General features: G+C 39.5%; 2 protein-coding genes across 2 annotated transcripts in view; one reads left to right on the forward strand and one right to left on the reverse strand.

Annotated features, from left to right (window-relative positions):
* Nucleotides 1-1,546: 1,546 nt before the first annotated feature.
* On the forward strand, nucleotides 1,547-5,296 carry pnp5a (purine nucleoside phosphorylase 5a). The gene is made up of 6 exons (XM_074699110.1): nucleotides 1,547-1,821; nucleotides 2,401-2,570; nucleotides 2,653-2,756; nucleotides 2,859-3,034; nucleotides 3,141-3,331; nucleotides 4,713-5,296. Exons 1-6 carry the CDS (start codon nucleotides 1,799-1,801, stop codon nucleotides 4,928-4,930), a joined length of 882 nt encoding a protein of 293 aa, XP_074555211.1. The 5' UTR covers nucleotides 1,547-1,798; the 3' UTR covers nucleotides 4,931-5,296.
* A 145-nt stretch (nucleotides 5,297-5,441) lies between these two features.
* Nucleotides 5,442-22,032, reverse strand: part of capn1 (calpain 1) — a 32,414-nt gene continuing 15,823 nt past the window's right edge. Inside the window, exons 5-22 of the mRNA XM_074699109.1 lie at nucleotides 17,516-17,649; nucleotides 15,869-16,037; nucleotides 13,496-13,579; nucleotides 13,329-13,414; nucleotides 12,249-12,323; nucleotides 11,923-12,083; nucleotides 11,495-11,655; nucleotides 10,861-10,872; nucleotides 10,534-10,745; nucleotides 10,379-10,418; nucleotides 10,233-10,298; nucleotides 10,098-10,155; nucleotides 9,921-9,985; nucleotides 8,469-8,537; nucleotides 8,214-8,292; nucleotides 8,010-8,126; nucleotides 7,856-7,914; nucleotides 5,442-7,755 (exon numbers count right to left, since the gene is read on the reverse strand). Coding sequence (XP_074555210.1) covers nucleotides 7,729-7,755; nucleotides 7,856-7,914; nucleotides 8,010-8,126; nucleotides 8,214-8,292; nucleotides 8,469-8,537; nucleotides 9,921-9,985; nucleotides 10,098-10,155; nucleotides 10,233-10,298; nucleotides 10,379-10,418; nucleotides 10,534-10,745; nucleotides 10,861-10,872; nucleotides 11,495-11,655; nucleotides 11,923-12,083; nucleotides 12,249-12,323; nucleotides 13,329-13,414; nucleotides 13,496-13,579; nucleotides 15,869-16,037; nucleotides 17,516-17,649 — 1,674 coding nt within the window. The 3' untranslated portion in view covers nucleotides 5,442-7,728. The remainder of the gene's footprint in view (nucleotides 7,756-7,855; nucleotides 7,915-8,009; nucleotides 8,127-8,213; nucleotides 8,293-8,468; nucleotides 8,538-9,920; nucleotides 9,986-10,097; nucleotides 10,156-10,232; nucleotides 10,299-10,378; nucleotides 10,419-10,533; nucleotides 10,746-10,860; nucleotides 10,873-11,494; nucleotides 11,656-11,922; nucleotides 12,084-12,248; nucleotides 12,324-13,328; nucleotides 13,415-13,495; nucleotides 13,580-15,868; nucleotides 16,038-17,515; nucleotides 17,650-22,032) is intronic.

Here is a 22,032-nt window from a genome sequence, read left to right on the forward strand (position 1 = left end):
TGAAGTGATCAGTCAGATTATCCAGGTTTATACAGTGTACTACCTGGCAGAGCATAATAACACGTGATAATAACAACATGAGTTTATTACCCTGAGTGTGACTTCACTAAAGTAAAGAGAGCATAGTCTATTAACCGTGGAAGCCCCACACAGTTTATATCAATTCATTAATTTACATAATTACCAGTTTGTATATGAGTAGTTCTTAAAAAGGGGTACATTTCATGTGCATGGGATGTACGTATAAATTTCACTAAGTATCAATTTCAAGCATTGACCAATTTACAGTGGGTCATTTGGCTGGTATTTCACTTTTTTTTTATTTAGCAAAAAATGCAAATCATGAGTTGGAATTTGCAGTTTTTGTGCTGTCCATTTTCTCAAATGTCAATTTCCTCTTCATAATAAACACTAGAATACATGTTTGTGTTTATTATTTTCATTATAATTAGTTTAAACTTATCATTTAAACATGAAAAAAGTGTTTAGAAAACAATTTTTTATAAATCATTTTGTTTGTGTCTGAAATTCCACATCAAGCGTGTTACCCTTTATATATATATATATATATATATATATATATATATATATATATATATATATATATATATATATATGTGTGTGTGTGTGTGTGTGTATAAATCAGCAATGGTTTGCTCTAAGGTCACATGACTTAAATCAATTGAAGTCACATTTTTTTGGAGGGAACAAAGAAGAAAATAAGGCATATTTTAACTCCTCCTTATCAATATTTCATCAGAATAATTGTCTGTACATGGGGCGCATCAACTGGTTATCAACTGTGTTACCAACAGTTTACTTCTTACGAAAGATGTAAAAAAAAAAACTGTGAAGAAAACGCACAGAAATATGAAGTTGCAACTTTTTTCCATAACACGGTTGGCAAAATAATGTTCCAAAACATATTTTGTTACTTATATATATATAGGAATTCATTAGAGCTTAAGCTTGTCAATTAATGAATTTAGTACATTCCAGGTGTATCATATGTAATCAAATAGAATATGAAACAAAAAAAAGTACACATTTTTCACTTTTTTTGCATACCTGAAATGTTTATATGATTATACTGTGATGAACTTTTCAGCATTTAAGGAATACAAAGATATATTTTTTTGAAGTAGCAGTAGCTGTTGTTGAAGTATATTTGTGTTGTGACGTGTAGAGATGGACAGGTCAGGGTTAAACACATGAGCAATGTTTCCAAACAACCCGAGTCGGCCTGAAAAGCACATCATATCTCGTTCTTCATCCACAACAATAACTGAGCAGTTGATCGATAAAAGCAGACGTCACTTCTCGATGTGAACACTAACATCCAGAGCAGATGCGTCGTCGCTGACGATGATGCTGCTGGGAACAGGCGGAGCTGCAGATCAGAGCTGCATATTCTTCTGGTTCTTCACTGTTTTGAAGGTGTGTCCGAGCAGCCAATGAGAGTGCAGGAGCCTCATGCGTCACTTTGAGCTGTTAGAGGAGGAGTGGTGCGAGGTGGGAGATGGGAGGGGGGTCGACTCGGGGTCTATAAGAGAGCCGGCAACTGTGACTTCTCTTTAGACGCAAGAAGAAAGGACTTAACAGGACTTCAAACCAGAAGAACTCAAGAACAAAAAAGACACCTTTCAACTTTGCCAACAACCCGGCTTCTCTTGAATATTTCACTCGTATTTTTGGGCTCTGAGTGCTTTTTTTCCTACTTTGGAACTTATTCTGAAGATTTGTGAAATCACACATTTCTCTCTTCACTTCACCACCAGACTTTTTAAAACCTTCCACGATGTATCCAGAGGCAAACAAAGGGTGAGTACATCCCTGAACAGTCTGTTCTTTTTACTTTTACGCTCACCATGCTGCCAGACACATGGTTCACTCAAAGGGAAGTCATGACGAAAGGGGAAGACAGGGGAATGTGTGACGTGGGGCTTAAAAAAACAAGAACATGAGCTTGAAAGGGTTGAGCAATGACACCCATTCATTTCCTGAAGGTCGGGAGTTAGATGGTTCAGTTAGACTCTAAAAGACCTTTTCTGGTTACTCCTTTTCAGGATGGGTCTCTGCCAGAGAGCAGCGATGATTACGTAACTTTGAAAGTCGAGTGCCTTAAAGAGGCGAACACTACCTCCATTGATCCAGCGTGGTTGTAAATGAAAGCAGCAGTTTACATTTGATCATTAGGCGTGAAGCAGACAGTTAGAGAGAGTGTGTGTCACCATGCACTTTGCAGAAATGTGTGATTGCACATTCAGACGTCACATCCCTATTAGTGGCTAAACCTGTGAACAAGTCGTGTTACTTGACCCATCAAGAGTTCATGTGCACTGAGGTTTTAGTTGGAGACAATGCCATGACCGTCCTGACCCTGCTTTTTATTTCATGCAGCTACACCTACGAGGACTGCAAGGCCACAGCCGATTGGCTGCTTGCCCAAACAGACGTTCGACCCGCTGTAGGCATCGTGTGCGGATCAGGACTCGGAGGTCTGGCTGACATGCTAAAGGACCAGGTTGCCTTCAACTATAAGGACATCCCGAACTTCCCCCAAAGCACTGGTGAGTGCAACCCCAACGAAAGTAAAGTGAAATGTTCCTTTTCTTACTTAATGTCCTGAGCAGTTGTGTTTTTTCCTTCCAGTGCATGGACATGCTGGTAGGCTGGTGTTTGGGACCTTGAAGGGGCGCCCATGCGTTTGCATGCAGGGCCGCTTCCACCTCTACGAAGGCTACGCCATCCAGAAAGTGAGTGTGAAGCAACAAGTCTCTGAGAGTGTGTAAGCCGTGAAATCTGCAGCCTTTAAATCCTCTGAGGCAAAGTTATGTAACTCGAATGTCTCTCTGTAGATTACCCTGCCCATACGTATCTTCAAGCTGCTCGGTGTGGAGACGGTCATGTTAACAAATGCAGCAGGAGGCCTCAACCAGGACTTTAAAGTCGGAGACGTTATGATCATCAAAGACCACCTGAACATGCCCGGATTCGCCGGGAACAACCCTCTGACAGGACCAAATGATGAACGGTAGGGTTTCATTCAGGGGATCATTCAACTCTTATTTAGCCTCAGGTCTCCTCTGGTGACTCCTTCCTTTAACCCTCCACCTTCCTCCCTTTCCTCTCCCCTCTAGGTTTGGTGTGCGCTTCCCCTGCATGTCTGACGCCTACGACAGAGAGCTGCAGCAGCTGGCGTGGGACGTGGGACAGGAGCTGGGCTTTGGAGACTTCCTGAGGGAGGGCGTGTACTGCGTGCTGGGCGGACCCTCCTTTGAGACGATCGCTGAGTGCCGCATGCTGCACAAACTGGGCGCTGATGCTGTTGGTGAGTCGTTTGTTTGGACTAAGCATTGACTATTACCATCCAGCAAAATAAATATTTCATTCTGTAGTTTATGAAAAGAAGTGATAAATTATAAAAACCTACCTATAATTACTGAAGCTAGCACTTGTTAGCAATTTTGCACAATGTAAGATTGTGTTGCCAACACTTATTAGCAAAACTAGCTATTTCTTTTTGTGAGGATAAAAAAGTAAACATCCCATAGTGGTTAAATATTTATTATTTTTCAGAGTGGGGGGCAGGAATAGCAGTTTTTCAAAATTCATTGAAGCTAACACTCATTAGCAACCTTAGCATTCCTTTCTTATCTAAAATTGAAAAGTGATAATAGCTAAAATGTTTCCTTTTAAAGTTTAAAAGGACTCATTTTGAATGTTTAACCTTAAAAATGCTCTTACTTTGCTATTTTTTAATAATAGTTGTTCATCTTTGTTAGCGCTCAAAAGAAATGTTGGATTAGCTTCTTTTTTTCTTTTAGCATGAAATCAAAAAGAACATCCTACTTTAAAATCTTTGTATTTTTCTTTTAGACTCTTACACCTTAATTTTGAAGTTTAATTATATTCATTGTTTTATTTTATTGTGCTTCTTTGCGCTAAATTTTTATTTTAAAAGCTTGAAGCTAGCTCCTGTTAGCAGGATTAGCTTTACATTTCTTCAAAAAAAAAAATTGGGGTATTTTTCATTTTGATTTAGTTTTGGATCCTTTTATGTTTTGTTCTAATATGCTGCTTTCATTTTTAAGCTAGCTTTTTTTTATTTTCTTTTATTTATTTCTTTTATTTATTTATTTTTAAGCTAGCTTCAATTAGCAACATTAGCTTTACGCTCCTAGAAAAAAAAAAGATCTTGCATTCCTCTATCTTCTCTGTCTTTTGTTTTTTTATTTTATAATAAAGCTTTAGCCCAGATTTTTTTTATAACACTGTGAATAATACTGTAGCTAGCTAAACTTGTAGCTAGCTCTTGTTAGCAGGATTAGCTTTACATGTCCTGAAAATATATTTCATATTCATCATTTTTATTTAGTTTTGGATCCTTTTATGTTTTGTTCCAACATGCTGTTTTCATGTTTAAGCTAGCTTTTTTTTTTTAAATTCAATTTTAGCTAGCTTCCATTAGCAACATTAGCTTTGCACTAGAAAAAAAAAGATCTTGCATTCCTCTATCTTCTCCGTCTTATGTTTTGTTATTTCAAAATAAAGCTTTAGCCCAGATGTTTTCCATAAAATTGTGAATATTATTGTAGCTAGCACACATTAGCAACATTAGCCAATAAAGTGAAAGTTAGCATCCTTCATTCCAGCTGTGGTTTTCATACAGGGACCTTTTGTTAATCTTTCATTTCGTCCTCTCCCCTCAGGTATGAGCACAGCCCACGAGGTGATCGTCGCACGTCACTGCGGCCTGCGCGTCTTCGCCCTCTCGCTGATCACCAACCAGGCGGTGATGGACTACGACAGCCAGGAGAAGGCCAATCACGAGGAAGTCCTCCAGATCGGCAAGCAGAGAGCCGAGCAGCTGGAGCGGCTCGTTTCCACCATGGTGACCAAGATCGAGCACAACAACAACCTGGTTTAAGAGAAATCAGCGTCCCTTCAGGGGACAGTTACGCTAGTTAGAAGCTAATGTTAGCCGTTAACGAGAAAACAGGAGACCATAAAGAGGATTTAGTTAGTTTTTGATGCTAGTGTGCTACAGAAAAACCTGAGTTTGGTATTACATTCCCGTCCTGAGCGGCCTCAGAGAAAAAGTTGCTTTTTTTTGTATCATTTCAGACTCAACGTATTTGTTTTAACTTAAAAAGATGATCAGTTGTGTAAATGTCTGCGATTTAACTTAACAATGAGCAAAAATCTGTTGTAAAGATTCTAATATGATGTTGTTGAAACGTGTACATTAAGATATTGTACTGTGCTTGTTTTTTTTAATATGAATGTTGTTACTAAAGATGCTATTTATTATTACATCAGACGTGTTGGTGTCATTTTTTGTCGGGGAAAAGGCTGAACAAGAGTTAAATAATCATGAATCTTAACATTTTCATGGATGGAAGTCGATAAAAAAATCAGAGACAAGCGTAAAATCCTGCCCAAATTTATTATCAGTGCATGCACTGAAGTTAAACAGACTGTACAGTAAACCAACGCACTGTTTGGAGTCCAAAGGGACCTTGAATGGTTCCCATGTAAACAGTGAATAATGTTATATAAGCGTTACACTGCAATGCTGGCATGTTTGGAGTGACGTGAATTCACTCTCCGATTCCATATTTCAGATTTAACTCCTCCTTGGACAAATATAAACATTGGCAGATTAGTAAACTTTGGTGTTTGAAACACTTTCAAGATCATAGCAAAAGTTTGACACTCCACATGTAGAGTCGAAGTACTTCAGCGACTTTTAAAGTGACACAACTGAAGAAAAACAAACATTTACTTTCCTGGTTAAGAAGAAATAAGGCAGGCAGACATTTTCAAACGGCATGCACACATTTTATCCATCAGTCTTACATAATTATTAACCTTCACCTCAACTATTGACTGTTCTTGTTCCCTTTGAAAGGCAAACTTTAACAAGGCTGACTCATCCACATCCAGCTCCAGCCATCATAAAAATAAAAAAAAGTTTTCATAACAGTGAAAAAAAAAAATCAGTAAAAAGTGCCATGCATAAAGATAAGCCAGTTTTGTAAGTCTTGAAGCTAAACGGGGTTAGCTTTGAAGATACATGACGAAGACATTCTCCTATGATACAGCGCTGAAAGGCCCAAGTACAAGTTCAAGATTGGACCCTGGAGGGTGGGGGTGGAAGCTGCGTGTGGCACAGGATGTAAACAGAAAACAACGGAGTGGCGGGGCTTTGACTTCACTCAGTAAACTAACATCCAGGATTGGGTTGTCCTCATTAACTTCTTCTTTCCTAATTACAAAAACTTTTTGCCTATCTGATTTTAATGTTTAAGACATTTTGATGAAAATGTATCATTTCATGCACCAGTCGCCCCATAAAAACCTAAATTAACAATGAGCATACATTACTTTTAAACAGTTAAATGATTCAATTATTGATTGAATTATTGATTGCCAACATGTAAAAAATATAAATACAAATTCAAAACAACTGCTTTAGCTAAAATTTCCACGTTGACGACCTTTGATTGAGAAAACTTCCGTTGCACTCTGAGTTACCGGCGCATTTAAAAAACGTACTGGTTCAGTTACAGTGCAGCGTAAACAAAGACAACTAAAGTTTTTAAAAGTTCTAGTTCACAACTTTTCTTGTTAGGAGTGGAAATCACTGAAGTGAAGTCCCATCAAGAGCCAAAAGTTCAATTTCTTTTCTCTAGTTAGCCTAGCTTACCTCAACTGGGCTAAGCTAGCTAAGCAAGGCTAGCCTATAGTCAATGGAGCTCAACTAGCCTCACAAGAAAGGCAACAAAGAAGTCAGGTAATGATGGATGAGATTAACTGAACAGCAAATTCAACAAACCAGATGTAGCTACAGGTGGCACATCTACTGAAAGTATGCTAATTAGCTTGTTATGCTAGGCAACAATAATGCACAGTTTACCATCATAATCTGGGTGAATCCTCTGTGTAAGTTGAAAAAATGATTGCACATGATTATGTGATTTATACCCTTGGTTGTTTTGAGTTATAAGCTACCAAATTTGGTAGCTAAGCTAGATTACCTCAACTGAGCTAAATTAGCTAAGCTAGGCTAGCCTACAGTCAATGGAGCTCAACTAGCCTCACAAGAAAGGCAACAAAGATATCAGATAATGATGGATGAGAATAACTGAAAAGCAAGTTAAACAAACCAGATGTAGCTACAGGTGGCACATCTATGGAAAGTATGCTAATTAGCGTGTTATGCTAGGCAACAATAATGCACAGTTAACCATCATAATCTGGGTGAATCCTCTGTGTAAGTTGAAAAAATGATTGCACATGATTATGTGATTTATACTTTTGGTTATTTTTAGTACTAGGTTACCAAACTTGGTTGCTAAGCTAGCTTCTTTTGGCTACATGAGGAACATACAAAAAGACAGATGTTTTCACCCCAGCAAAAACATGATGCCTTGTTGTCTCTACACACATACCAATGTTATTTATACTCCCAAAGTATTTGAGTCCTTTGAGATATGTATGTACAGATAAAAACCGAGCTAACAGTCAGTGCTACCACAGAGGCTAAGAGACATTAGCATCCAGGCTACAAATCAAAAAGTTGGCACAGGTTTAGGCACCGTAAAGATGGTTTTACAGTCTTTAAGCGTCTGACGGCCTCAGAGGAAGAACTGGTGGACAGAAAAAGGCACTTCTGAGGGGACTCGTGCCGAGGCCTCTGGTTGCTGAAGAGTCCGCTCAGCTTTAGGCAAACATGGTCAGGGTGATCCACTGTGGACCACAGGGAGACGAGAATCAGGATAAGTCACAATATGTTCAACACAAAATGAGAAAACTGTGATTTTGTAAAAAGACCGAAGAAGGGGCTCACTTGGAAGAAGTTGAGGGATATAACGTTGTCGTTATCCGTGTCTAATGTCTTAAAGGTTTCTGCAGAGACAAAAAACGGAAACAGCTTGATGTTTGTCCTGAAATGGAAAGTAAAGATTCAAACCAAGCTGAAGCAGTGCAGTAACAGGACTTACTGTACATAGTCTCCAGTCTGACCAGACACGTGACAAAGTTGTCGAAATCCACGGCCATGTCTGCCTCTGTGTATCTGAGGATGATCAGCTGGAACAGCTGGTTGTTCAGCTTGAAGCCTGACACAAAGAAAAAGTATCAAGTAAAATTCAAAAAACGCCTTCAACTCTTGAGGTTTTCTGAAATGAATCTTGAAAGAACAGTACCTGCTGATTCAAGAGCCATCCTCATCTCATAGGAGCTCATAGTGCCGGATTTGTCCAAATCAAACTGTCTGAAAACCGTCTGTAATAATAAATCAATAAAAAAGACAACACAGAATTTAAAATGAGAAAATGATAAATGGAAGGAAAGTGGTTCACAGGCCAAACGGCTAAATAAATACTCGGCTGACGCAGGTACTGTGAGTCAGGGTCAGTTTTATTTGCCCTGGTTTTTGAACTCTGATGAGTCAGACTCACCAGGTATCGTTTGATCTTCTCCCACAGGACATGGAACTCTGTCAGACCCAGTTTCCCGCTCCCGTCATTCTGAGCCCAGAAGTTAAGGTCAAAGGTCACAGCTTCAATTTTCAACTTTGTCACATAAAAACAACCTCAGAGGAGTAAAATGTTTAAATAATTAAAAGTTGAGGAAATTTTTGAGGACAGTTTTTTAAAAATAGTTTTTTGCAAATTTGTGAAATTTTTGAAGTTTTGAAATTTATTTTTTTTGCAATTTCAGCCATTTTTTTCTATTATTATGTATTAATTTGTTTATTGAATGTCTTATTGATAATGTATCTATTTCTAACTTTTTGCAAATTTTGGAGAATCTAATATTTTTTCAAATTTAGAAAAACAAAAGTCCAAATTTTTAAGATTTTGCAAATTTTAAGATTTATTTATTTTTATTTCAGCATTTTTTTTAAATATTTTCAAATTATTTAAAATGGAGCAAATTATTTGAAAAGACAGTATTTCTACAATGTGTTTTCGCAAATTTATGAAATTTTAAAACTGTTCTGAAATTTAAAAATTTTTGCAATTTCAGCCATTTTTTCTGCTATTTTGTATTATTTTATTGGTTATTTAATATGTTTTATTGATTATATATCTATTTTTTTTTAACCTTTTGCAAATTTGGGGGACTCCAATTTTTTTTTTAATTTAGAAAAACAAAAGTCCAATTTTTTTAAGATGTAATTTTTAGATTTAATTTCTTTTTTAATTTCAGCATTTTTCAAAATTTTCAAATAATTTAAAAAGGAGCAAATTTTTTTAAAAAAAATATAGTATTTTTACAATATTTTCCTTGCAAATTTATGAAAAACTTTTGCTTTTTTGTATTTAATTTTTTTTGGCACACTGACTGAAATATTTTAAATTTGGCAAATTTATGAACTTTATATTACATATTTTTCCATTTTCTTAATAATTGCAGGTTTATTGAAAAAAAAACTGAGACATTATATGTACAATTTTATAAACACAAAATCTTCACATTTAGATAATTATTCACTAGATTTTTAATATGTTTCAAATTTATACACCTTTTTGTCTTATTGTGAAGATAAAGTAGATTTTGAAGCTCCTGAATGACTTTTTTCCGGGTGAGCAGAGGCAAAATGGCTCAAACAAAAGTACAGGTTGCAGAACTCTGACCTAAACTATGACGCGACTTGAGACAAAGTTGATGAAGCTGATGACCGCGCAGCACTGCGTAGCTGTTTTTTCATACGCACTTTACGCATGCCTATGCTGTGTTGTGTGAAATCGAGTTGAGTCGTGTCGAACCATGCTGATTTATCACGCATCGTGTCATCTCAGGTCACATCAAGTACTGTTGCATCATATCATCCATGATTATACAGATGTTGTCCTTTTTTCAGATGGTTAGATTTCAGTAGCACAATATTTCTGTGTCAAGGATACGTCCATGAGGTTGATCATGCTGCGGCACGCTTCTTTGGTGAAGCCGTCCGTCTTCAGGTCTTTATCTGTGAGCGTGACAGAGAGAAAAACAGGAAGGACACATTAACAGATCGGACACATTTTTAAACGCTGCTTCAAACACCAGCTCTTAAATCCATTTCTCAGCCTGTTACTGACGTTTGCTGATGATCCTGTTCAATATGGTTTGCAGTTCTGTAACACTGATCTCCATGTCCTGTTGGTACAAACACAAAGTGTTATAATAAGACTGTAAACATGAGTGTTTATCCGCTCTCTGCTGTGTGTACATACCGGTCCTGCTAGCTGTCTGAAGAGACTCTTGAAGCCCGAGTCGATCTGGCTCTCGTCTACCTGCGTCTGAAACACAAACATGAACATTTTTAGTGGATCTGCAACTTAGCTTTCGTAATTCTGTCTGTCGTTTTTCATCCTGTTACCTCTGTTGGAAGGTCGGCTTTGATGTCATCGTCAAGCTCCCTGGCATGGGAAGAATAAACAAGTTACCCAACTTAACATGTAAAACCTGCTAAAACAAACATTTTATGACATAACCACTAAAAAAACATAAAAAATCTGTTTTTCATCAACTGACTCAGAGTTGGCGGGCTTCTCCGAGAAAACCCTGAGGCAGAAGTCGGCCTCTTTGTGCGGCTCGAAGGTGGACGGGACGATGATGTATTCCCCGGCAGGTAATCGTAGCCGCGAGCTGACTTCCCTCAGGTTGATGAAGAGCTCTGAGCGAGCGCTGGAGGCGTGTGTGAGGAAGAACTCGCGCTTCAGGTGGACCCCTGACCTTCCCACAAACTGAAAGTGAAAATAAAAAAAATAAAAAAAAAAAAAAAAGATTTAACTCCATTACACTTGAAATTCATTGAGCTATAATTTATAATTTTTTGAAAAGTGACAGAAGAATACGTACCTCTTTTGGAACCTGTGTTAACCAGAAAGCGAAAGAAGAAATTAACGGAAATGTTACAAATGAGCATCAGTAAAACATTTATTCAACTTTATGAACCTAAAATTTAAAAACTATGACATAATGTAAAACCACAGACTGATAAGTTGGTTTAATGGCCCTCCTAAGAAATGAAAAAAAAAACCCAACAACAAAGTGTGCAATTCTTCAAACATCCACTAGGGGGCTTGCTCCAAAAGCCAAGTTTTCGCCACCATAACCCATGTTAAAGTGTTGATTTTAAAGCTGAATGGATTTTTTTTCCGTCTTCAAAGTAAGGTTTTACTCCCTTAACTCTTTTGATTGTATTATTGTGAAAAGTCACGTATAATATCATAATTATAGGCGTGGCCTTTGGTGGGTGGGTGTGGCCTAGCTGTGCAAGGTTTTGGCCTCAACTCTGACTCTTTGACTTTTTTTCACTATTGTCAAAAAAATTAACTCTTTCCATTCCAATTAATTGCATGAATGTCCACAGTTTTTTTTCACTAATGTAAATATAAATTTAAGAGATATCTCCTATTCCCTGGAAAATAACAGTAACAGCTAATAAAAGATGAAAACGTGTAAACAGTGCAGTTAGCTGAATTCACTTTACCTCATAGACGGCGAACCCGATGGTCTCCATGTCTTTGCCCTCTCGCCGTTTCTTCCTGCGGTCCTTCTGCATGAGGCCAACCAAGAAGCTGCACTCGTTTTGGCCGGGGGAGTCCGGGTGCCTTAGTTCAATCTTGAATTGCGGGTTCAGCCAAAAGGTTGCTGGGAAGAATCAGAAAAAGTGAAATAGAACAATTCTTCTACAGCAAACTGCTTTCCAACCCAGCCCCAGCCCAGCTCCTTGTTTCATGCTGTGTCTGATTTGATCAGTGTTGTATGGGTTATCACTGGTATGTGGAAGGGCAAGGACCTAGACTTTTGTGATGATAGTTGGTCCGTCTGAATTCATCTTTTGCAGCAAAGCAACAGTGAATTCTTCTTTCTCTGAGACATTCAACCCATTCAACTGTCTTCTCTCCCACTCCATACCTGGGTAGTTCCTGCAGCCTCCGGCAGTGCTGCCCCTCCTCCACTCTCCCTGGTACAGAGAGGAGCTCCATTTTTTCAGCTGGCTGTTCTGCAGAGCGTCGGCCGTCAGGTTACAGAGCTCCAGACGGCTGAACTCTCGCAGGAAGTCATTGAACGACATCCTGAGGGACAGGAATAGAAAGTGTCTGAAAGTTGAACTTTGGTTCTCTGAAGATAAGAAACACATGTACACAAACGCAAAAACCACATCTAAACTGAAACAGGACACAGCAAAGATCATGAGTAGTTCAGTCATGGGTTAGGACAAGAGCCAAAAGAGGACTCACCAGAATTCTCCGTCCTCACTCCGGTTCTGAAGCCGACTTCTGGCAGAGCGATCCACGCTGTCCCATTCTCTGGAGCTGAGGGTTTGAAGGAGACATGAGACGAGTATAAATAGAAAACTGCCCCTTTTCTTACCTTCCTCTGTATCTTAACAAAACTTAACATCTTCAGCCACTCCAACAACCCTGCTAGCTTGTGCTGATGCTAACGTCAACTTGCGCAAAAGGGCCAAATGATTGGAAAATGTTCTGCTTGTATTAAAAGCCTCAACCCTTGGGGGATCATGCACATCTGCACCAGTTGATGCTATTTGGCTAACAGTTTTGGCATGCTAGCATTTGCTAATTAGCATAGTATATGAGGTAGAGTTTAGGGGGGTTGTGATATCAGCATATCCCTGGTATATGGTAAAAATCAAAGGCATATTTCAGACCAGATGGCGACACTGGATAGGACTCAAGGGTAATTGAAATCAGTTGTTCAAAGGTAATCTGATCATATATTGGTAATCAGATTGGATTACATTTTAAAAATGGGTTGTTCAAAAAGGCAAAAAGGGATTTTGAAACCAGATTAGATCACGTAATACAATCCTAGTTGTTCAAAACTGTTCAGTGTTTCTGTCATTCATCAGGCATTGATCAAACTGATTTGTTGCAGTTTGAAGCAGATTGGAACTAAATCTGACCCTTTACGTCTTTAGATTAACGCTGTGCAGATTTAATTGAATGAGTTTGAGATTTATGTTTAACAGTTTGTTGAACTTAAGCTGAAGTTTGTCCGTCTTTCATCCTGAAACAGAAGTTTTATCTTGGTTAGACAGTGTGAAAATGCTCAGATTGACTGTGACGTAACACTGAGTGCTACAAGTGTGAAAAATGTTTGGTATTTTGTTCCCTTACACTAAAGCTCAGTGTTATGTAATCCCCCCCGTTTCTCCGCTCTGTGTGACTCTGCTGTAAAAAGTTGAGCCGAATGGCCCCTCCCCCCACTGTAGTTCTCTTCTGTTCTGTGACATGTGTGAGTTTTCACATTTTTGGATGGGACCTGAAAATGCTGTGAAACCTTATTTGGGGTCTTACTTGTCGCTCCAGGCTCCAGTCCACTCCACCTCCCCCCAGGGGTTTCTGATGCGAACCAGCTTGGTGAGATTTCCTCTGTACTCCACCTGGGACCAAGAAAACACTGGTTCCACTTACTTCTTCCTCCAACAAGCTGTTTCATGTTTTCTCATTCCTGTCTCACTCACCTGTTCCACACCGGTCACAGAGTAGGCGTGTCCCTTCACCAGCTTCTTGAATGTGACGGCCTCCATGTCTCTGGTGTTGGTGATCTGAGAACGACAGAGAGGACTCTGAGGACAAGTGGTATCACGAGAATGAACTTTAGCTTCACATGCAATGTCACAGTCCCATCATGGCTCATTCAGTTCTTTAAAGAAGAAACTAACGTGGATGGTTAGACCATGACGACAACAGCAGAAAGTAGATCCCAGTTCCTGCAACCATGTGCCGAAGTGTCACTGATCAAGAATATGACTAGCAACTGTAAAAAGTGAATGAGCTATTGGAAAATACCAGGGCCTGTATGCACATCAAGAGTCTAGACTGTGTAAAATATGAATGTAGTCTCTGTGATGTCACCTATCTATTCCTGATGCACAGTAATGAAGCCGTTAATTGGCGGGGGCCATATTGGATATGAGCTTGTCAGTGTGTGCCGATGGAGAAATTAGGTTTAGACCCAAGTCATTGTTTAAACCAGGTCATAAATTTGTTTTTAATGCAGATGTTGCCCCTTAATGTACAAATAGTAAAAAAAAAATTAAAAAATTAGACATACATATGCATGAGTTAGGTTAATGTCCCAACAGAGCATTAAATTGGCGTTATCGGCAGGATTACTGCATCAAATTACTGTTGGGCTGTTTTAAAGATGGCGGACTTCATACTCATGCCTTGATGAGAACAGATATGTAGTGCTCAGATGAGTCCATTGGAAAAGTATGACCCTGTTGAGATATTTAGCTTGTTTAGTTTTGGTAATCACTATTTATTTAGAGTATGCATGGGCAATTCAAGTTTTTTGGCTGGAGGTTTTCCAGGAAGTTCCCCAAACATATGATGTTCTGCACTCGCTTCACTTTTATGGTGAATTGAGTAAATTGTCCAACTTTTGGTAGTCATACATGCGGCTAATGCTGTGGCCAAATAGGCTGTTCTATATCATCCGACTGGGCTTGCATATGAGCCCAGAAAGGCGCTGTATACGAAAAAGTTCATAAATCTTAATAAATGGAGGTAGCGCCATTGCCAATTGGTTCCAAAAGGAACATAGTGACCCCCAAGGATGTTGGTCTCCATATTGGAAATTACACCCCAGGCTAACTTTAGGCTAATCTGGTTTGGCCGTTCAGCCATCTCACCACATTTACAAGCACTTACAGCAACAGTGACGTAGCATTACCTCAACACTAACCAGGATGTTTTAACCCCGTAAGTAAGTCAGTAAATCTGAGTATTCTCTATATGAAACCTTTGCTGCAGATTTTCTGTTTGTTTTCAGATAGGAGACTGATTGTCATTCCCAAACAGAGCCACACAGCAAGGTCAGCGAGACAAGATAATCAGACGGTCAGACAGACAGTCAGAGGTCAATACCCTTCGTCTGCAAACATCCGCTTCACTGACACGTCCTTGAACATTACATCGACCTCCTGTTGGCTGCAAGCTGTATTAATCCAAGTTACATAACCTTCCCTGTCCTCTTTTGGTGTTCCTCAGATCAGGTTCCAGACGTACTGTCTAGTTATTTTATCTTTTGTCACAAAGTCTGAATAAACTGGGTTAAAACAATGCAAGCAGGACACTTGCCTTGTAAACTCTGCAGCCATGTGTTTCACTTGTAGGGCACTGAACTAAAGTAGTGTGAATATTGAGAAATTTGGGCACAAATCAGCTCCCAAAAGGATTTAGAGCTCCCTCTGGTGGTTGGCTGTACTGCTAACACATACTTAGCACAGTAGAAGTCAAGCTAGGCCAACAGAACATCAGCTCCTTTTAACACTCGCTGTTATTTCTAGCTGTTAGACACCTGGAAGGGCAGGGAGCTCCAAGAACAGAGCCATACCACCAAATTGCTGTTTTTGACAAGATTAGAAGAGATCAGTCGAGTTGTAAAACCTTCCATGAGTGTGAATGTCTGCTGCTGTGGTCTGATCATCTTTTAGGGCGTTAAATGTTTTTGTTTTTTTTTTGGTTAGCAAAAAGAAGCTGGATGCCAGATCCTCAGCTCTCACAGCTCATCCTTGCTGTGCTGACTTTGCTTCTTCATGTAAATAAAGTGTAATGTACATAATGTGCTGTGCCTCTATGCAGACGATGCAACGATGTACCAAGATAATGATATATCTGTAATGGGCTAATATCAGCAGCTAATGTTAGCTGTCCAGTGCATCAAACTCAAAAGGAGAAACTGAAAAATGATAACTCTATAGCTGCTGATTCAGCTGATAGCTCCCTTTCATACACTGATCTTTTTATGTAATCCACCAGTTCTGATAAAAATCTGTGTTCATGTCTCAAAGCTAAGGTCAGGAGTGAATGCTTGTTGCAGTACTGACGTCGATGGAGCATCCCAGCAGCGATCCTCTCTCTATGGCTCTGCTGATGATGCTGTAGAGGTCGGGAGGGGCTTTCCTCAGCTCGTACATCTCCGTCACGCCTCCTGTGAAGTCCTCAAAGCCTTCTGACGTGCTGCCACCGGACAGCGCCTCGTAGCAGCCGTTCAGCCTGTGGAAGAACAAGGGGATCACAGTAAGGGTTATGAGGACAGCCTTGTATGGAGGCGTAACATCACAGATTTTCATTGTTTAGATTTGAAGCATGATGTTGATATACTTAAAGGTACAGTGAGTCCTCTGTTGGAACTCTCTACTACCATATATGAGCGTGAGTACTGAGCGCAGCAGTGAATAAATCTTTACTCTACATCGACTTCCTGCTCCTTTACCATCAGACCACTTCACTTTGCTCAACTAATTTACAACTGAGACTGCAGCTGTTTCTGAAGCTGCTAGAGTCTCAGATTCCTTTTTATTTTCCTGTGAGAGCTTAAAGTGTTTAAAGGTTTAAAGCTATGATCTAAGATTTGGAAGCTTGGTAATTATTAAAGACACTGTTTACGATGCAATTATGGTCGGATCTACGCGATATAAAAAGCAGAAACAACAATAATTGACCTATCTAAACTGCTGTTCCCCTCATTTTGGGCTTCTGCGTGAGTACATCCACCTCGCCCATGGTCCCGCCTAGTCCTTCCCCACTACCCCTGTCACGTCAGCTAGCTGCTCAGCTACTGAAGCATCATGGAGCCAGAGAAGACCGAAACCAGGAAGCTGTTACTGTTACCCTCAACAGGGAAGGGAAGAAAAAGTTTGGAGGAAAAGGCTAAAGCAAGGAAGAACTATGAGCGATACAGGTGCCAACGGAGACTGAATACTGAAAAAAGCTGCAGAGGGATTTGGGACTGAAGGCTGACGCTGAGACAGACGGTAATGACTTTGTTTCCTACAGTAGGAGATGTCAACTGAATCGCTCTGGTTAGTCTGTGCCTTAACTGGCTAATGTAATGACTGAATGCTGCTGGTCTGTCAATAGATGTTAGCATAAGTTAGCCACACATCTTTAGCATTGTATACTGAGCTGGTGAAGACACGCCTAGAAAAGTAAAGCCTCGCCCACAGTCGGCTCTGCTCTGATCAGCTGGCAGTGGCAAAGTCAGACCTGCTTCGCTTCGCTAATTCATGGTTTTGATGGAGCTGGTCCAACTGAAAAAGCTACCACCATGTGTTGCAAGTGGGGTGACTGTCGTGTTTGTTACATTTTCATGGCGTGTTGTTAGGAGGCAAGGTAGGGTGATACGAGCTGGGGCCGAGATCTTGGAAAACAGAGCGGAGGGGTGAGTGAGGGATCATAGACCATTGCTTTAACTTGATAGTTATGAAATAATGAGTTTCTGCTCTGATCAGTTGGCAGTGGCAACGCCAGACCCGCTTTGCTAATTCACGGTTTTGATTGCACCAGTCCAATTGAAAAAGCTACAAGTTTGTGTGTTATGACTGTCGTGTTTGTTACATTTTCTGCTGACCGGCTTCTTGCTCTGTAGGAGGGGGCGTGTTGTTAGGAGGCGATACGAGCTGGGGGGCAGGATCTTGAAATTTAAGTTGATACTATTGAAATGATGAGTTTCTGCTGTGACTGATGCGTACTTTGCATAGGCCTTCTCCAGCAGTGCGCTCCAGAACTCCGTCCCCTCTGCGGAGTGGACGAACAGCAGCTTCCCATCCTTCACCGGCAGCCGGTCGTCGATCACCACCTCCACCCACTCACCAAACTGCCAGAACTATACGAGACACACAAAAAGGACCACGGTTACATCTCACTGTTAACAAACTCTTAGTAACATACAACAGGACGTCATCAGAGAAGAGGCAGATTCTCATTCATCAAACTTTTGGGATTCAAACACAGGCGATAAACTGTGTTCGGCTGAGGTAATGAGGTAAAGCAGGAAATATATTTGGAAAGAAGCACATGTAATAAAAATAAAGGTTTCCAAAAATGTAAATCCTGGGTGACTCCCATTCACTCACTCATAAACCACCTCTCAAAGAAAAACATTGGTTTAATGTCTGTAAGTGCCTGATTATTATTATGGTGGGAAGTAATGTCTGTCTGCCAGCAGGGGGCAGAAAACACCAACACATCAAACTGTATGAAGAGAGCTTATTTACAGCCACAACTGTTTGAAATTAGGTCAAAATGAGCTTTCTGTTGTTGTCCCACGGCACTCCAGGCCAAGATGAGCTGGAATATGGAAAATCTTACTAAGAGTCTTGGCTGAGTGAAATAGGTGCAAGTGAAACCTAAAATCTCAAGCTTTAAACCAGCATTTATGACCAGAATATACATTTCTGTTCAAAATCTAGCATTTTAATGATCACAAAAACACAATGCTGTCCTGAACCCCCCAGTGATACCAAGCTGGTCTTTCAGTGTTCTGGCATCAAGGTCTAAATTATGAGGTCCCCATTTGTAATACACCATCAATCACAATCAGAAGCAAAAGCTCATTGTTTTACAGTTACGTATTGGCCCTTGCCTCAGTGATTAAACCCTAAACCACTAAAATGTTTAGCTCATCAAAGAGAAGAAAGATTTATCATTATAGTGTCTACATTTAAATATGAGAATTCAAGACATTATGCAAGTTCAACGACATCAATACAGATATAAATTTCACCCTGCTTACCCACTTTATGATGACTGACAGTGAGTTCACACCAGTAAAACTGCACTTTCCAATTCTTTTTGTATTGTTGTGTTTTTATTAGCTTCACTGAACCCTTAGTCATGTTTTATCGTACCATATCAATAACAAGATGTTTAGCATAACTATCGAGATATGTCCATATCATTCAGCCCTACCCTAGCTCATAATGCTAAATTTAAAAAGTTGGAAGCTACTCGTAGCAACAGAGAAAAACAAGACTGCTAGGTAAGACTTTGCTTTAGGGGTCCACAAATTTCATCACACTTAGGTAATAATCAGACAAACTTTTTTCTTACTTCTTTAAAATTAGCTCATAACTTCTGTAATATAATGTCCAAATTTATTATTGCAAGTCACAATTGGTAGGTTACCGTTTGTTATTCCAGTTTCTTTGAAATTTACTCAAAGTTGCAAGATGAGAAGGTGACGATTAGCAAATAATTGATTTGAAATTAAATCACAACCCACCACAAAATGTTTTTAGAAGTATCCCAACGTTTCTGCTATTTCCAGAGAAGCAGGTGATAAATAGCTGCTTTGTTCTTGAAAACAGAAGTTCTCTGAAAATTACCTTTGAAAAGTTGAGTGAATAATTCAATTTCCCAATAAGCAGATGATAGTAGATAGCAAAATGATAAACTTTATGATTAGGCCTGCAATGATAAAACCGAAGGCTTCAGATAAAATATTCACCCAGAGTGGGGTTGTAAGTTGGCCTTACCTGCAAAACAGAATCTGTCCAGAAGTTCTGTGCTCATTTTCAACCAAATTCTCATGAAATTTTGTGGGTAGTTTCAAAGAAATAAGAAAAAACTTTGTGTAATTATAACCTAAGTGCGATGAAATTTGCAGCCCTCTAAAGTTAAGTGTTAGCCACTGCTGTTAGCAGAGAATGGAACTCTGGCTAAAGGAGGTCAGACCTGTGGTTCAATAGCCCGACGTTGCTAAATTTTTAAGACTTGATTTTTTTCCGTTATCAGGGCCCAGAAATCATCACAACTACAATCATTCAAAATAAATGTTAAAAAAAAATCATTTCTTTAAGTTAGACAAAAAAAATCGAAAAACAGATTTTGGAACAAAATCGAAGACATGCAGAAACACAGTTATGCTAACATTTCAAGTAAAACACTCTAATGTAAATGCTCTTGGTGGACACAAGATGTGAAGAGAGGTTCCTAGCTGTTGCTAAAGCTAATATAAGCTTACAATGTTAAGCTAGGTCAGGATCCATTTGATTTAATAGATTTTACTAAATACTGCACCCTGTATTCCATGAATATGTTGAAAGTGAACGGCTAATTTAAAAACAACAACATGTGATAACACAAAAAACAAACAGAAAACTGGCTCCTCTCATTCAAACAACTTCAGGGAGAAAAAAAAATCACACTCCTGTTAACAAACAACTTAAATACATCGCCTGTCTATGAGAGTGAAGCAGAAATATCCTCAGAGAAACAAAGAAAAACTGGTTTTTGGGATGCTAGCAGCAAATGGAACTTGAGCTAAGGCTAGCAAAATGTCAGCGGTAAGTTCTTCCTTATCTACATTTTTCTTGAAATTGATAAGTCATTTAGTCGAAAAACAATCAAATCAAGGTGTTTCAAGTAAGAGGAAAAAAAACTTTTTTTTTTTCTAAAAGGTTAGCTTAAAATGTTAAGCTAGCACAAGATCTACCGATGATAGGTTTTTATAGAATTTGACAAAGTTTTGAAATGTTTTCTAGATGTTTTCCCCTAGTTTGAGTAAAAACATTAATATTGCAATTTGTGCTAAATGTAAATGCTGCTAATGTTAGCGCACAGAACTCAAACAACAAACTTGGAAACAGGCTCCTCTCGTCCAAACAACTTCAGGCTGTAATTTAAAAATACTTATGCTAATCAGAGCGCTAGAAGAAGAAATGAAACGGGAAGAAATATTTCTCTGACAGAGGAACTGGATGAGCAGGAAAAAGTGTGTTTGAGTGTGTGTGTGTGTGTGTGTGTGTATGTGTGTGTGTTTGTGTATTAGGGGACCGTGTTTTGTCGGATGATAGATGAAAGATTGAAGTACTCTGCGAGTCCTGGGAGGAGCCGTGTCACAATACGGCTCAGCGAAAGATACACACACTCACACGAACACGCCCCTGGCAAACACACTCATCCATTTCAGAGCGATAGAGGAACAAGCTCTCACCACATCTGTGTCATGACTCGCAGTCACCAGACATTAAAGCTTGAGAAACAAACCCCCAACGTAACTCAACTATCTGCGAGCTAAAATAAGAAAATCATAACGGATTCTGCCCCAGTTAGCGGCGTCGATTGTTTCCGACTGGGATGGCTGAGATTACCTGCTTCATTATTCATCCCTCCTCCTTTTGTTCACCCTCCTCCTCTTTTTCCCACTCCCAAAACCAATCAAGGTCCCCGCTGCCAGGACTTATAATTACATTTGGGTATGACTCATTCAGATCTGCAGCAATTTATCCAGAGGCTTACGGGATCAAAGCTGACACAAAGGAGAATCAGTGAAAGAATCAAAGCGCCAATGAGAGAGAGGGAAACATGCTCAGGCAGAAAATAAAACATAATTTTTCACCAAAAATGAGAGGCTAACACTTGCTTTGATTCAGTTTTTGCAGAGTACGATGGCTGGCGATGAAACTAGGGCAACTGTTTGTTAAATGGAAGCAGCCACATGTATTTACGAGCCATTTAGCTTTAATGTGCATACATTAGACACGTGCATGCATTCACAGGCCTTTAGAGCAAATTAAAACATCATTTCCACTCAAGTGAATTGAGTTATTGTGGAGAGTGGAGTAGAGCATCTTTGGATTGGACACAGACAGCAACAAAAGAAAATCAAAAACAGCTGAGTAAAGTGAACTGAATATGATACAGATGATTCATATTTCTGTATCTAGAGGGCAATATCTAGAGTACATTTTCCCTCTCTGAGTGTCTCCTTTCGTGGATCTGGGAGTCTCATAATGTATCTATTGATCCCTCCATATTAGATGAGTCAGCACAACCGTTTCTGAGCTTTATTCCTCAAAGACACTCAACAATTAAAACATATTCCCTTTCTGTCTTAGAGTCTGAAGCTGAAATAGAAAGTAGAAATCAGCACGCTACTTTCTGTGCGTGGGAAACTAAGTCTAGTTGTACCATGACTCAGCATTCGGGCTAGTTTAGGCTGGTCTTTAGCCTAGCATGTCAAACCGGTGACTCTGGTTGATTTTTGCTTAGTTTGGTGTGAAGGGGGAGCATCTGGTTTTAAAAAATGGAGCCCGAGCAGAAGCGTTACAAGCCGCAGTTCACCAAGTGTCCACTTGAGGCTGGTCGCAAAAAGACCAGAAACCACATACACACCAAGCCACAAACCGCCAGCTCAGGTCTGTATAACTGATTTTTCTATCGGAACATTGAAAATATTGAGATCACAAGTTTATCCAATCAGAGG

Source organism: Halichoeres trimaculatus, unplaced genomic scaffold (genome assembly GCF_033239565.1).
Source record: "Halichoeres trimaculatus isolate MK-OKI-2021-1 unplaced genomic scaffold, fHalTri1.1 fHalTri1_scaffold_22, whole genome shotgun sequence".
In the NCBI taxonomy this organism is placed as follows: domain Eukaryota; kingdom Metazoa; phylum Chordata; class Actinopteri; order Labriformes; family Labridae; genus Halichoeres; species Halichoeres trimaculatus.